This window comes from Meleagris gallopavo, chromosome 5 (genome assembly GCF_905368555.1).
Source record: "Meleagris gallopavo chromosome 5, MGAL_WU_HG_1.1, whole genome shotgun sequence".
Lineage (NCBI taxonomy): Eukaryota > Metazoa > Chordata > Aves > Galliformes > Phasianidae > Meleagris > Meleagris gallopavo.
Genome location: NC_139408.1, coordinates 18,875,046 through 18,890,276, shown reverse-complemented (window position 1 = coordinate 18,890,276; position 15,231 = coordinate 18,875,046). Strand labels below are relative to the sequence as shown.

The window sequence follows — 15,231 nt, the reverse complement described above, 5'->3', positions numbered from 1 at the left end:
AATTTTTTTTGCATACCGCATACAAAGCAATGCTAAGTAGGCACAGAAAGGATGAGGTACTAGATTCAGTAAGACTATTTTTGGATTCTAATAGCAAAAAAAAGTAAAGGAATGACAGGGTTTAGCAGATTGATATCAGATATTGGGAGCAATTAGTTCTGAAATTGCAGATGGTTTGCATTGGCCGAGGTGAGAAGTGATTACAATCTGGACTGCTGTTCATCCAGTTGTCCTTACTAATGAAAAGATATCACTATTATGAATGTCAACATTAAGACAAGCTGTTGCCAAATCAGCAGAGAATAGGAATGTAAATGATTATATTATCATTCCTAGATCCCAGAGATTGTGCTAAAGAATGGTGACAGGGTGACAGTGAACAGTTTGGATCATCAAAGTTCCCACTATGCCCTTTTTATGTACAAAGGATGTTAGTCTAGCAATTTTATTTGGGAAGAGCTTACAGGCAGAGGTTAAAACAAAGGTTAATGATCTACAAATAAAACCAGTGTCACCAATACAAAATCAACACACCTGCAAAACTTCAAAGCACTTTCAGCTACTTAAGAAAAAAGAACAGAGCTTTCCATTTCAGAGTTTTTCTCTTTTCTTCTCCGGGTAAAAAGAGAAGTGGTACAAAGCAGAGGATCTATTCAATTTCTTGATGCAAGAAATGCAGATCTCTTTACTTTATATACTTATTTATCATTTATCTCCAGGGTGTATATATACATATATATTTTTAGTAGTATGTCCTACCAGTTAGCTTTTGGCAAAAAAATCCAAATGAAGTTTTCATGTGTTGACTCCAGACTGGCACAGGATATTATAAGAGAAGTTACACATTTCTTTGCGTTTTCCTGCTTCTGCAACAGCATGTGCTAAGATCGTGACTTAAGTTTGCCTTATCTGCCTTTAATGGTAATAAAAGCAAGTGAACTTGTCAGAATAGCAACACAGTATCACCATCAAAAGCATAATAAGAATAAACAGGAAGAAGAAGCACAGATGCACACAGCTGCAACCAGCGTGAAACTTTGGTGAGAACAGAAATAGCTGCTGTACATACCTTTGGTCCAGCACAGCCTCTGAATAGGACGGAGGTGAGTCCAGATCCTCTGGCCTGTGGTAGGTCTGGTTGGACATGTACTGGATCCCATTGTTGACATTGTAGGTAACACTGCAGTGGTGTGGGTGATCAAGGACCACCAGCCGGGACAGCAGCACAGGGTGCTGCAGGCGATGCACTGGCAGGGTCATGAGATTGTTGCGTTTTCTTTGGTGATGCAGGACTAAGGCAAGAAAGGCCACCACGAGCACAAAAATGACAGAGCTACCAATGATAGCGTAGGTAATACTGGGGTAATAGAGCAGCTGATTTTCTGAGGTCACGTAATCTTGGCCGCTGCCTGCCTCTGCAAGACAAAAGGAGAAGAAAGCCTGAGATTCATTTCATTTTACAATTCTCTAATACAACATGCGCTTTCTGCTAGCATGCTGTGTGACAAGGCAAGTTTCTTAGCATATTAAAACTACATGCATGCAAAACAGAGACTGGCTGACCATCTCTTAGTTCATTCTCACCTGTAATACATGTCTCAGACAAATTAAGAGGGGGAGAGAATGCTGAAGAGCAGGAAAATACGCTTTGGTAAAGCATGTGCATTATCATGAGGTTCACTCAATCATACTTTTCACTCAAACTACTTTTTCCACAGGCTAGAACATCCCTTTCTGAGACATAAGCACAGTTCCATAGCCGTATCTGGCAAAGCATACTACAATCAGAAATATCATTAAAAGCAAAGATCAGGCTTTTTATAAAGTGTGGTACAACTGAAGTTTACTTAGAGCTTATGAAAAAGGGTAACAACTACATTGTTTGCTCCAGAAACCCAGCAGTCCAAAACAAGTAATAGAAAATACAAACAGCTGCTCAGTAAGTGATTATTTGGACATTTGTGATCAACAGACCTCCTGCTGGAAGTAATTTAAAAGTAGAAAGTGCATTGGAACTGCAGATAAAACCATTGTTGTAAGCCTGGTAGACGTGATACCAGTAAAAGATGTACAAGCTTAAAAGCAAAGAGGTCTAGGAAGGGAAGGACAAAAAACCAAGCAAACAAACAAATGGGTTAGGTTATAATAAAATGAGGAAAAGTAAAATGTGAGCAGGAGTGAGGGCATGACAAATCACTTAATTGAGCTTCGATCTGATTTGGAAATGGACAGTGGAATGGCTGAAAATGCTAATTGGGTGGGAAGAAGCAGGAGCATGGCTGCAAATGGCAGCTTTATCAGGAAGACTGGTGATGAGAGAAAATGAGCAGATCAGAAGACATACTTCACATACCATACAGCCAGTGTTTTATGTGCAGGAGGCACTGAGCAATCAGCAAAGTCACCGAGTATTCTAAAAGAAGTTACACAGGATTTGTTCAGAGCCACGACACAGGAGAAGGAATCCCTCCCTATCCAGGCTCAGGGTCCAGAGAAACAAAAAGGTAATGGAATTATAACTCTGAATAACATCTACATGGACCTTGAACTGCATGCAAATCTTATGAGGAAAAAAAAAGAAACAACAAAGAAAGAGGCAGAATGCAAAGAAAGAAAGCAGCTTATAGAAGCAAAATGACACACACACTGATGTGACTGCCACACTTCAGGGCTGGGAACCATGTTCCCCTGACTCCATGTCAGCACCCTGCTGACAAAGTCTAATATCATCTAACAATTGCCTTCTCATTTTGGGGAATTTCCATTCCTGTGGAGGCTGTAACTCCTTACAGACACAAAAATAAAAATGCTGTTCTGACACAAAACATTAATCTATCTCAAGCAAAAACATGAGGCTGAGTAAAAGCAAACAAAAAATCCTGACTCCTTGACCCTCTAAAATCCACACGATTATAAGAGGACCATCTATCCCAATTTTTCATTCCCTACAGCAAAAGGCTGGGACAGGAAACTTTAACATGATTTTTCCCTTCCCACCTACCAGCTGAAAACAGGTCTTGGTCACTCAGAATTGCAAGTGAGCCTCTTACAAGTGTCTCTGGGAAAAAAATAATGAAGTATGCACAAAATGTATCTGACAAAACAGAGTTTTCCTCAAGCAACATTTGTGAATCAAGATCCTTTGGGCGTTTCTTGCAATGTTTGTTTTCAGTACTTTACTTTCATGATAAAACACAAAGCAATACTTGTCAGCATCACTAAAAATAACTTCTGTATCAGATAATACAACTGAAATTGGCTAATCCTTTAAACATCTCAATTTTAATCAAAGATGGCTTAGTAAGAAGGAAGAGAAGGAAAGCAAAGACTCTACTGGAACTAAGAAAACGTGATTATCAGTCCTGTTACCACAAAGAAAACTACTGCTCTTATACAGACAGGCTCTCCTGTTGATACCACTGTAACTGCAGACCAGAGAACTGCTTTGCAGGCCACCTGTGAGCCACATTTCACCACGGAATAATCCCACTTTTCATGTCTGTGACACACATCAGTGAGAATCCCTCATGAATTTATTTCCCTACACAGCAGCACTGGAGAGAAAGCAGAAATTGTTGTTACCTGTCTCTGGCTCACTTAGCAAAATGAACAAAGTCTGCATGAAGAATGTAAGTCAGAGCAGAAGGGAGGAAATGAATTTATATGCATTGGGAAGCTTAATTACAGCTCATCACATATTACTACGGCTTCTCCAACTTCACCTGCTGAATAATGAATTCTTGTCACGTAACACAGACAAGGGCCAGTGCTGGGAGTGGACTGACAAGCAGATCATTTCTACAAAAACATCAACAAGTTTATATGCAAGGTGTGATCCATGGGTGAATACAATTGCCTATGAATCTTTGGTGCAAGGGAAGTAAAAATGTTATGACATTCCAGTAAAATACCACAAGACTTCCACTCATCTTGGTTCACCAGTTACAGTGCATGAGCAGAAGAGTGAGAACAAAATGCCTTTGCAGACCTGATGAGACGTAATTAGTTACCAAGGGACTGTTCTCACCAACATGCTCTCTCCTCTTTATCAATCTCCATCTTATTAAAAAACAAAGAAAAAAATGAGAGCAGTGAATTATATGTCAACTTCTTTTGAAAACAGATAGGGTTATCTGTCTGTTTGGGATAGATCCTTTTTAGGTCCTGCATGAAAAGGCTCCATAAATCCAAAAACATTTTGCCAAAAATCAGACATTTTAAAGAGGAGAAAGAATCTGACAACAGCTTCAGGACAACATAGGGCGGAAAAAAAAAAAAAAAAAAAGAAAAAAAAAAACAAACCTGCCCATTTGTTTTACCTAGCTTCAAAGCCTTCTCACACAACAGTAGCTTACCTATCTTACAAAGATTTGGAGCAAGTTTGCACTTAACATACTGTTTTGGAGTTTTTGGAATTAAATCATTTGTTTGCCAGTAATTCTCTATTCCTTTTCAGGTTTTTAGTTTTATTGCCTGTGTTTCCATTTACTTCACCATATCTTTGAAAATAAGAGCAACCTAAGACATGTCTCTACTGGGATCAGTATAGATCTCTCTCAACCACAAACATAACCAAAACGATGCTGTTTGAAAACAGCTGATTGGCACAGTCTTTGTATTAGCCCATAAGCAATATTGTTTGGGGGATCTAAATTAGCATCCCCATCAGTTCAGCAAGCACTAGCTTGTGCTACTCTGATATGATGCTGCGCTGAGGGGTACAGAAATACCCTGTGAAGAGAAAAAAAGCAGGTTTTATCTGTCAAGTGCTCTTTCTTGTATGCTGGGCAGTGCTGAGTACTTTGAATACAGACATTTCTCTTTCTGCACGCAAATAATCCATCTCCCTAAATTGGTAAAGCCTCTATACATAGAGTGTACTACCGAAACACCCTTCTCCCACACCAACATATTTATTCTTGCCTTATAGGTGGACCCTCTGGCCATAAATACAAAATCTTAAAGTCCTTTAGCAAAAGTTGCTCACAAATGAAGTCCAGTGGTATTCCACTTCCCCTGTGGCGCAGTTTAAATCAGGAAAGATGAATCTTTGTCTTTCTCCTTTTGCTAACAAAGTCACTAACTGCAAAAATGCTAAAGACTGAAGTAACATTACCTGAGCCTGACAGCTGTGCTTGACTTATAACACTAGAGAAAATACCTGCCATTCAAAACAAAACAAAACAAAAAAACAAACAAAAACCAAAACCAAAAACAACAACAACAAAAAACCCTTCCCTTATTGGTCTCCTTCCAAAATAACATCCCAGAACAGAAACTGCTTTATGTAACAGCTAAAAGTAGCCGAACTACAAGACAGTTTTGACTGTAAAAGACATTTGAAGAATGTTTTTTCTTCCATTATCTGATCCTGTTGAAATGAATAACTTAATGATAATTCAATACACGTTCAAAAAAGCATCACACATCAGAGAGGTACGTCCAGCTACTGCAAGAGTAGGGGAGAACGCAGTAAGTTCTTCTGCTGTGCTTCTATAACTTGCTGAATAAAAGAAAAGCCACACATGCTCCCTTTCCCCTTATTACTTTATGTTGTCAATGTCTTTAAATTTGAAGAGAAGGCTTTGCACGAAGAGAAAATAGAAGTGCAAATAGCTGCTTCCAAAGATGTCATTCCAGTTTGTCCTAGAACTGTGTGAGCATGCAGGGGTGCAGAAGGGAAGGATGGGAAGCTGACACTGCTTAAATGAATCGTACACATTTTGTACACTTCTTAATAGAGAAAAGGTGAGATAAAACACCACCTGAAAAACCTTAGCCAAACATGCAATACTACTTCAGAAAGAAAAAGCTGCAACTCTTTCGTTCTGCTCCAGTAACTTCCAGCAAATGTTTACACATCACAGAAGGCACTGAACTGAATCTCTTGCTAATACAGCCATCTGCTCCCAGAAGTAGCCAGTATGATCCAGGTGGCTTTAAAGAGTTTTCCTTACTTTCCTATTAAATACAATTTTGCAAAAAAAAAAATTGAGCAGGAAGGCTAATTTAGTTTAAATTCGTGGCATATTTATTCTTTCACGCTTTTTTTTTCCCTTAAGAAGATCTGTGTTTTTTAATCACACCACGTATAAACAGTTTATCAATGCCACTTACGCCTATTAAACCTTATTACCTGGGAAATGCTGAATCCACAGAGTGGAGATTTTCGGAGTGTAAAAAGCTTTGTGAATAATTTAGGAAAAGACTGATAAAGGAAACATAAGGGGTTGCGCTCAGAAGACCATCTTATTGACTGTGAACAAATTTGCTGTCTCCAAGTTTTTGAAAAGATCTGAGAGTAGCTGCATTAACCGCATTAGGTCTGCCAGACAGTGGGAAGAGGGTCTATTATTTTATCTTTCGCAATCCTCTGCTCAAGCCTGGCTTTTCACAGTTCATCAGAGAAAAAGCTTTTGAAATACATAATCTGAGCAGACATCCGTAGCCTTAATGAACACAAGTCACGGTCCATCTGCAACAAAGACGTTACTGTAACAACACATTTAAATTCCGACTGGTTAAAGAGCAGCTCTGCAGCAGGAAGGTTAAAGATGACAAAAATCAAATACAGACAGGCAGAGCCTCCATGCTATACTTACCTTCTGTGCCACAGCAGCACCTAGGGCATCCAGGCTAAGTCTTCAAGCCCCTTACAGATCTCGTCTTTGATGATGTCACATGTCACTACAACAAGCCTTATGTAGATTTGTGCCCTGGACTTTAAAAATGTTCTTTATTCAAGTGATGGCCTTTCTTATCCAGTTATCTTTGATCCCCTGCACACCTACCGCCGTTTTCCAAGCTAGAAACAGTATCTATCCCAGACAGCACACCTCCTTTATGAAGTTTCATGCTCAGCTATCATTTATTCTCCCACCCCCAAGCAGCTTCATATTGGCCCTAGACACTTGCAGCCAGGATTTGTTTCCCACTGCGTTTGAGGAGTGTTTCTGCCCTGCTTTGGCCTTCCCTGCTTCATGCACAGAAGAGAGATTTGTTAATACAAGTGTTAAGTGCACTAAACAGACCTTAGCTATAGGAATTGGCCGAAACAATAAGGTACCATTACATCTTTACCTATCAGGTGCTTGGCAAATGTAGCAGATTTCTAGGAAAGCAGCAGAATGAAATCCCTTGCTTCTTCCACTTATGTCTACAGGACTGAGGGCTTCACATCAAGGCAACACTGATCTGCACAGGTATCCTGGCTTGGAAAGGTCTCAGGCTATTTCACCACATGCACCTCAGCATTCCCAATATCCATGAACTAGAAGCAGAGCAGCCAGCACATCACTTGAGGTAAAATGGAGCAGATGGTGGCTCTTACCACAGCTCTAGAAGTCACCCATTGGGTCACTTTCTCATAGTCTTCCTGGCTCCTTGCCCTGTTATGCCCACATGCAGTCTAGACAGTGATGTTTGAGAAATGTTGGAGAGACACTGATAACAAGTGCATGCAAAATCTAGATGTTACTGCCCCTCTGCACTGCTGTTCCTTTCAGAGGGAACACAAGCTACGTGCAGAAGTGCTGTTTGCACTGTCTTGATCAAGTCACTTTGCAGACTATCCCACAGCTCTTGGTCTGCAGAAAGGAAGGACCATCTCCCCAAGCCCCTCTGTACCGACAAGAACTACATTTTTCACAAAAGCATAAGTATTTCAATATAAATCAGAAGTCTAAATAGCACTGTATGCATCTTTGCCTTTTCTTTCAGAAGACTGAAAAGACATTCATGATCTTCAGTGCCTAAGGAAAGATTTCCCTTTATTATGCACTGCAGAAGCTCTGAGCAAGACGATCACTGTTACTGTTTAATAGAATCACAGGCCACACATTAAGCAGAGAACACACTTATATACATATGGACTCACATACAATTGGCCAGAAAAGCACAGATAAGCCTCCAGACAGTATTAGTCAGCAGAACTAGTAGCAGTTTCAGCACATCTCATTCAGAACATCTAAAATGAGCATAATACCTGGGCCTCACCAGGCTTAAACCCCACATCCTGACCACACAGTACACGAGCAGTGCTTTCAAGTCTGCAGTTGCTGAAAGAGCAGCTGAGTCATCAGACTGAAGATCAAGAGCTTCACCTCTCACATGCCCTCCTTTTTATCTTCTGCTGGGTTGGCTAATTATTCCATGCACTTCACACATCGCAGTTTAAACATTAAAATAAAAAGAAGGAAAAAAAAAGCAAAGCAGCAAACTGAGCAAATAAGTAGAGAAGTGAGAACTACTTAGCAGTACCCATGGCAACTAAAGTTCTAAAATTAACTTGAGAGCAATGTAAAAACCTGCAAAGCCGAGCTCAGCCATTGAGCGTGAAAACAAAAGGTCCAGGCTTGGCATCTAGAAGGAAGCCAAGGAGGAATCTAAAGTATTACTAGAATACAGCTCAGGATCATTCTGACACTGACCTAAGCAGCACTTCCCGGACACAAGATAGTCCAAAAGGCAAGGGTAACTTGATCATTAATGCACAGTGAGAACAGAAACTGAACAAAAGCATGGACAGAACATGGAAAGAATGAACACTGTTCTAATAAAGTTCTCTCCTCTAGATGGAGGGGTTTAGTTACTTCTGTTTGTTTCTTTTTTCTCTTTTTTGAAAATGGGCTGTCACCATCAACAAAAGCAGTACGAAGTTTGTTAATGTATACTTCTCATAACAACATTTTATGACAGAAAGAGGCCACTTAGCAAGAACCTGATGTTCGGACATCTCTAGGGTCTCCCACTATTAATACCCCCCTTCCAACCACCCAGTTACACCTGTTCAGTAAAAGGAAAATCTCAAATAGCAGCAGCTCTTCCAAAATGCAGGCTAATGGCAGCTCAAGCTTATCAAACAAAGCAACAACGTGTTTCAAAAGAGAAACTATATTCTCTTCATAGGACAAGTGTGCTCTTGGTGCTCTCCTCAAGAGCCATGACAACCAAAAGCATCCTGGATTCTAGCCCTGGTGTGCATCCAAATTAGAGGTAACAGCCACTCATCTTGCACCACAGCCTGCTCCTTTTCCTCAGTCTCTCAGAAGACATTCTAGTCTTCCCTTGTTCAAGTCACAAACTACTCCCAAACTGCTGGAAAAGTCCAGATTCTGATACTGTATACCATTAATAAGCAGTATTGTATAGTCTTGAAAGTTAAGATGAGAAATAAACATTAAATTGTTAATCTATAGCTGGATTCCTGAGGGAAGATCCATAGCCATCTATGCTCTAAAATACTCCTATAGAAAGTGTTACTTTAAAAGCATTAAAAACAAACAGAAAACCATAAAAACAAGGAACATAAATGAGAGAAAGAACATTTTAATGGAAAAGTTAACACCACTGTGAAATTCAACCAACAAAACACAAGGGGACTCAAAATTAGTCTCCAACAACAGACTCTTCTTCGCTTCTTTAACTAAAGACTTAACAAGTGAATTTTCTACCAACTATCTTTAGGAACACTGGAAAATTTATGCACAAATGCACAGTCCTATCTTCCGTAAAGGTTAATTGGCATAACAAAAGTCTGAGGTAGGTAAGAGCCATCTTGCATCAGATCTCTGCTTCCTGCCAGTACCACAGCACGCACTACCGAGATTAATTCTCAAACGTCGTAAGCAGTTTCAAGTCAAAAGTAGGAAGAAAAATACATTTATCAAAAGCCATGGGTGACCTTGCCTTTCCTACTGCAGTCTGACCCTAAGAGTTTAGAATCTAAGCTTCCAATAAAATGCTGAGCTAACACTGGAATCATTTTTAACCTCTAGAAGGGGAAAAAAGACATCTCAAAACAAAAATTCAACCAATGACAACCAGAAGATGAAATATTTGTGTTTTTACTGCCTATTACTAAGGGATAGGTGATAACTAAGTTACACCACATTGCAAAAACAATACTGCTATCTTGGATGATTCTAAATCGTCAGGCCTACAAAAAATGCACATTATTTCAATAAAATGCCTGGAAAAAGCTGAATGTGGTATGATGTACAGGACAGACGAGTGAAACACATTTTACAGTGTTTATTCTGGAGGTGGGTGAAAAAAGATGCGCACTGCCCAGTGAGAATGTGCTCATTAATTTCTTTCTAGATGCTGTATTGGTGCTACGGACAGCTGGCATGTGAGAAGGATAATAAGGCTTGAAGACATGCGATGCAGGGTTTATGGAGCCTGCAGAGTCAGCTGTATTGGCAAGGAAGACTTCTAGCATAAGTTTGATTTAGATATACTGAAAAGTAAGTTTTTAATCAGCTTTTAAATTCAGTCTAATCCTTCAAGGACTATTTTAAGGGATCTGCTCTGTGAAAAAGTGCCAGTGTGAAGCCCGTGCACTGCTTCATGTCTTACTGTAATGAATCCTATCTTTTTCTGGAACTGTGAGAGGGAAAAAATGTTGACAGACAAGCAGTCCACAAAACTTCATTCTTTGGGGACAGTGCCCTAACAATTCAGAAACCTTTGGCTGGAGCTGCTGAGGCCTTACCCAGCCCTTGGTGCCACTCTGCAGAGTGAGGTTGGTCATCATCTACACAAAGAAGAGCAAGTGCTGGATTCTGCATCTGGGATGCAGCAGCCCTAGCTTTATGCACTGACTAGGGGACAAGTGGCTGGAGAACAGTCCCATGGAAAGGAATCTGGGATTCTGGTTGGTGGGAAGTTTAACCTGAGTCAGCAGTGCACCTGGCAGCCAGAAGGGCTAATTGTATCCTGCAGTGCATCAAGCCTGGCACAGCCCCCAAGTGAGGGTAGAAGGTGCCCTGCTCTGCTCTTCTGCTGCAGCTTGACTTCCAGCACTGGGTACAGTTTGGGTGCCACAGTGTAAGAAGAACATAAAACTATTCGAGAGAATCCAGAGGAGGGCTATGAAGATGGGAAAGGGGCTGGAGGCAAGACGTGTGAGGAGCAGCTGAGGCCTCTTGGTCTGTTCAGCCCAGAGCAGAGGAGGTGAGGGCAGGCATCATGGTCGTCTACCGCTCTTCACAGGAACACAAGGGGCACCGCTGAGCTCTGCTCTCTATGACAGCAACAGGGCCCAAGGGAATGGTATCGAGCTGTGTCAGGTGAGAGTCATGCTTGGAGTTAGGGAAAGGTTCCTTCATCAGAAGGTGATGGGCATGGAACAGGCTCCCCAGGGCAGTGGTCATGACCCCAAGCTGCCAGAGCTCACACTCCATTTTGAAAATGTTCTCAGACACTGGGTTTGGGTGGTCCCATGTGGAGCCACGAGTTGGACTTGATGACCTTTGCAGGTTCCTTCTAACTTGGGATATTCTATGATGTGGCCTTGAATAAAAACCAAAAAAGAAAGCAGAGACAGACAAGAGCTGCTACTTCACTCAGTTCCCATCCCAACAGGTACATTACACGTCAGCCAGGCACACTTATCCACCACCCTCCACTGAATGCTTCTGGAATGCAACAGAAGAAACTAGCAGCAAATCCAGCCAAGTGAAGGTACATCATGAGAGGCTTTGATTCTTAAAGTTATTCTTGAAGTTGTTCAATGACCGTTCCCTTTCAGCTACAAGCATTATAAACTCAGCATACAGCAACGAAATCAAACTGTAGCCTCAGAAACTTCACTATGATCAAGGTACAAGGTCTCAGCAAACATCTTGATTGTTTGCAAATCAAACTCCAAATCTCTAATATCGTAAAGGATAAATACTATATAAAAAGCAACAGCAAAGATGACAGCAGATGGTTGTGAAAGTGGTTACTGCACTGTCCAGTTTAGCTTTCCCTGTCAGAGGACAGTGAAATCAGGGGGGAAAAAAAAATCATTAAAAAAAAGAAAAAGTGAAGAAAAAAAAACAAAAATAAAGAAAAAAATACACAGAAAGAAGCATGCAAAGCAAGGCAGAAAGAAAATAGAAAAAAAGTTGCCTTTGAAAGAGAGTGTACAAACGGGATATTATTAGGGAGCATCTGAAAGGCATTAACACCAGGAAGAAGAAGATAAACTTGTGTTTTTCATTCACTGCTAAAATCTCACTTGATCAGAAAATATGAGACTGAAAATACGGAGTTAGAGGGGACTGTTCAAAGGCTGCAGTTGCCAGTGGTTCACTACACAACAGAAAGCTTCTTAGAGAGCCCAGAGGGCTGTTCTGGATGTGATACTATTCAGCAAGCATGCAAGTGACAAAGTAGAGAGAACAGGCTTATGCAGTTTGTCTTAGGCAATGCTACAAGCGCCCTACCAGACAAGATTAAAATTCAAAATGATCTGAAAACAGGAGAAACTGTCTGGGACAGATGAGGTGTCAGCTGAGAATAAGGTGTTAACTGACAGTGAAAAACGCAGCCCCAAACACTTCTCAGCTTCAGCAGGGTGTCTCTGCTGATTAAACTCAGGAAAACACGTTCAAACAAACAAAAACAAAAGAAACGCAACAGACCAAGAGTTTGAACATTGAGATTCAGAACAACATGAATGATCAGATGTCCAGAAGACACTATCTACCAAGAAAGGTTGTTCAGGCTTGTTCAGGATCAAGTAAGCTTTATAATTAAGCTTTTAACATTTTTAATACAGAAGCATCATGTTCTGGATTTGAAATCAAATCAAAAGAAGAAAATCAAAACAATACCTGCCCTGACTAACAATATAAACTCGATGTTTTCAAAAGCTGCAGAAAAGCATTCCAAATGAATAAGATGAGCGATCACATCTTTACTTCATGCATCTAATTGATTAGAGCTGCTACCTTTGTGTTCGAGCTGTAGTAGCTGTAACACAATCACGTGCTTCCATGCCTTGTTCTCACTTTGATTTCTGCTTACCCTGAATGTTCTGGTGGCTTTCTAACATTCCTCTATTCCTTTAGGAGAGTTTCCCAAAGTTCTTTTTTTTTTTTTTTTTTCCTGAAAAATATAAAAAATACTACAGATTTCAATCAACTACAAAATCAGGTTGAAACTGAACCACACCCTAACAGGCAAAGCCACACAACATTTCATCAATTTCCTAAACTATGTCTGTAGCTCTGGTGCCAGAGGCAACTTTCCAAGGCAAAGATAATGAAGTACTGCAATAGAGCTCTCCTTAAGAGACTTCACACCTTCAGCTCTGGAAACCTTTAAGAGCATGATAGATAGGAGGCCAAGAACAACGTAAATAAAGCTGACACACTTTAGCCAACAATGTTCAAGACATATCTTCGGAGGTCCCCTGTGACTTTTGATAGTCCTGAATGTATATGCTGGCCTGTAGTCCAAAAACCGACAAAACGTCTACCCTTGCCAACTAAAGATCCCAAAGCACCCCACAAGATCCAAATTCAGGTTATTTCTCCAAGTGACCAGTTTTGCCAAGACTGTCTTCAGAAAAACAGAAAAATAACTGAAAAAAAATCTCTAACAGTGAACACTCCTCATTTCAAGAATTTGTTGTTGCTGTTGGATGACCTCGTTCTACTGCCAAGTTCAGCAGAAGTTCACACTTCATTGATTCATCTATAAATTGTACAAGTCTTACAGGCTAACCACGCATTAACAAAGGAAGAAGGAGCTCACCTCCTTTCATGTTTAAAGAAGGCTTGGATATCTTTCCATTGTGGATGCATTCAGCATAACACTGCAGACAGTAAATCAAGATTATAGTACCCGGGACTTTATCCAGAACCTTCATTCCTCTTTGTGAAATATGCATTATAAAAATTTTGGTCTCACTTCAGCAAGTTTTCACATAAATAAATTAAGCAAAAAAATCTTTAATTACAGAACGAAGAAAATTGCTGCATTTGATGAAAGATTGTTTATTCAGCACTGACAAGCGCAGCCTAATGAATGTGAGTGCCAGATTTGTTCTCACTGGAGATGAAGTCTTGCTTTTTGTTTCCACAGAGATTGCAGAAACATTTATTTTCCCTCTGACCCTGGCTGACTGACTGAGCTAGTCACACTGAATTGTGCAATTCTAGATATGAAAAGTACTTGTGTACTACACGAGAAAGAAAAATGTATTTTAAAATTTGTATTAAGAGGCAGGATTCATAATTATTCATCATTATGTCTAGATAATTATTTTATGCAAGGACAAACGAAGAGGTTTTTGGTAGCTATAGTTATCGTTCACATTTTGCATGGAAAGACTGGAGGCAAATAATAATGATTAGTACAGCTAAGCATAGTTTAAAAGGCCCTGAATTAGCTAATGTGTCACATGAAAATGAACTTTTATTGACAGATTCTTGGTCTAATGTACAGCAGTGGTAAAGAAGGTTAATAGAAAACTGGCTTATCACAAGCAAAGGGTATTAAATGTGTTGTTGCATGATTCTAAAAAACCCCAATGAAACCACGTTTGAACTGTAGCATCCTATTTTGGTCAGCTTACTTGAAGACAGACAGAATTAGGTTGGTGAGAGTACAGCATCAGAAACAAAGATGATGAATGGAGAAATAGGGTTTAAATATCAAGAGAGAAAAAAAAGTAGGATTTATTCAGTCTTGAGAAAAGATGATTAAGAGGAGACATGACTGAAGTATTTATAATAGCCATGGGTAATAAAAATTAAGCTCGGTGACTCATTTTTAGACTCTTGGGCAGACTGCAACGAAAGGCAACAAGAGTAAAAGGGAATTGATACAGGACAAATTTAACAATACATTTCACAGATAGAAGGGTGAATAGGTGGAATAATGCTGCATCACTATATTTAAACAAAAGCTGAGTGATTGTATAGAATTGTGTTCTGGGGAATAACCACATCATCTGGAAGAAGCTTCTCAGAAGCATCTTTTGTAATAGCTGGAACATATATTATAATTTCCAGCAGTAAGAAACAAAAACATTTGCAACATCTCCTTTATAGTACTATGAAGATAATTACACTATTTCTTTTATACTGCTCTTCCTTAATAATCTGATTTACGGAGAAAACACAAAAGCATTACAGTAATGCAACAAGATAGGTAAACATACCCTTTACCTAAAAAGCAGTGTTCAAACTGCTAAACCAACCTACCTACAGCTGCAGAATTAAACACTGTCAATCAGGATGAGAACTGGGAATTCTCAGTATTCATCAGATACACTCTTCTCTCCATACATACTTTTAAAGACATTTATTTTGTCTTTGCTACCACAAAAGAGGCAGTTTTATTGCTTTGCTCTAAAAGTAAACTTGATTATTCTTTCAGCTACTTGGTATTGTCCTCCTCAGTACCCTGCTGTATGCTAACGTGCAATGGAAAGCATCCATACACTCAAGA

The 15,231-nt window shown here is 39.8% G+C and overlaps 1 protein-coding gene across 3 annotated transcripts in view; it reads right to left on the bottom strand.

Annotated features, from left to right (window-relative positions):
• The window catches only part of LDLRAD3 (low density lipoprotein receptor class A domain containing 3), a 115,492-nt gene that overhangs the window by 5,337 nt on the left and 94,924 nt on the right, over positions 1-15,231 (bottom strand). For all 3 annotated transcript variants that reach the window (XM_031553511.2, XM_085224579.1, XM_085224581.1), the window contains one exon: positions 1,070-1,415. In XM_031553511.2, coding sequence (XP_031409371.1) covers positions 1,070-1,415 — 346 coding nt within the window. The remainder of the gene's footprint in view (positions 1-1,069; positions 1,416-15,231) is intronic.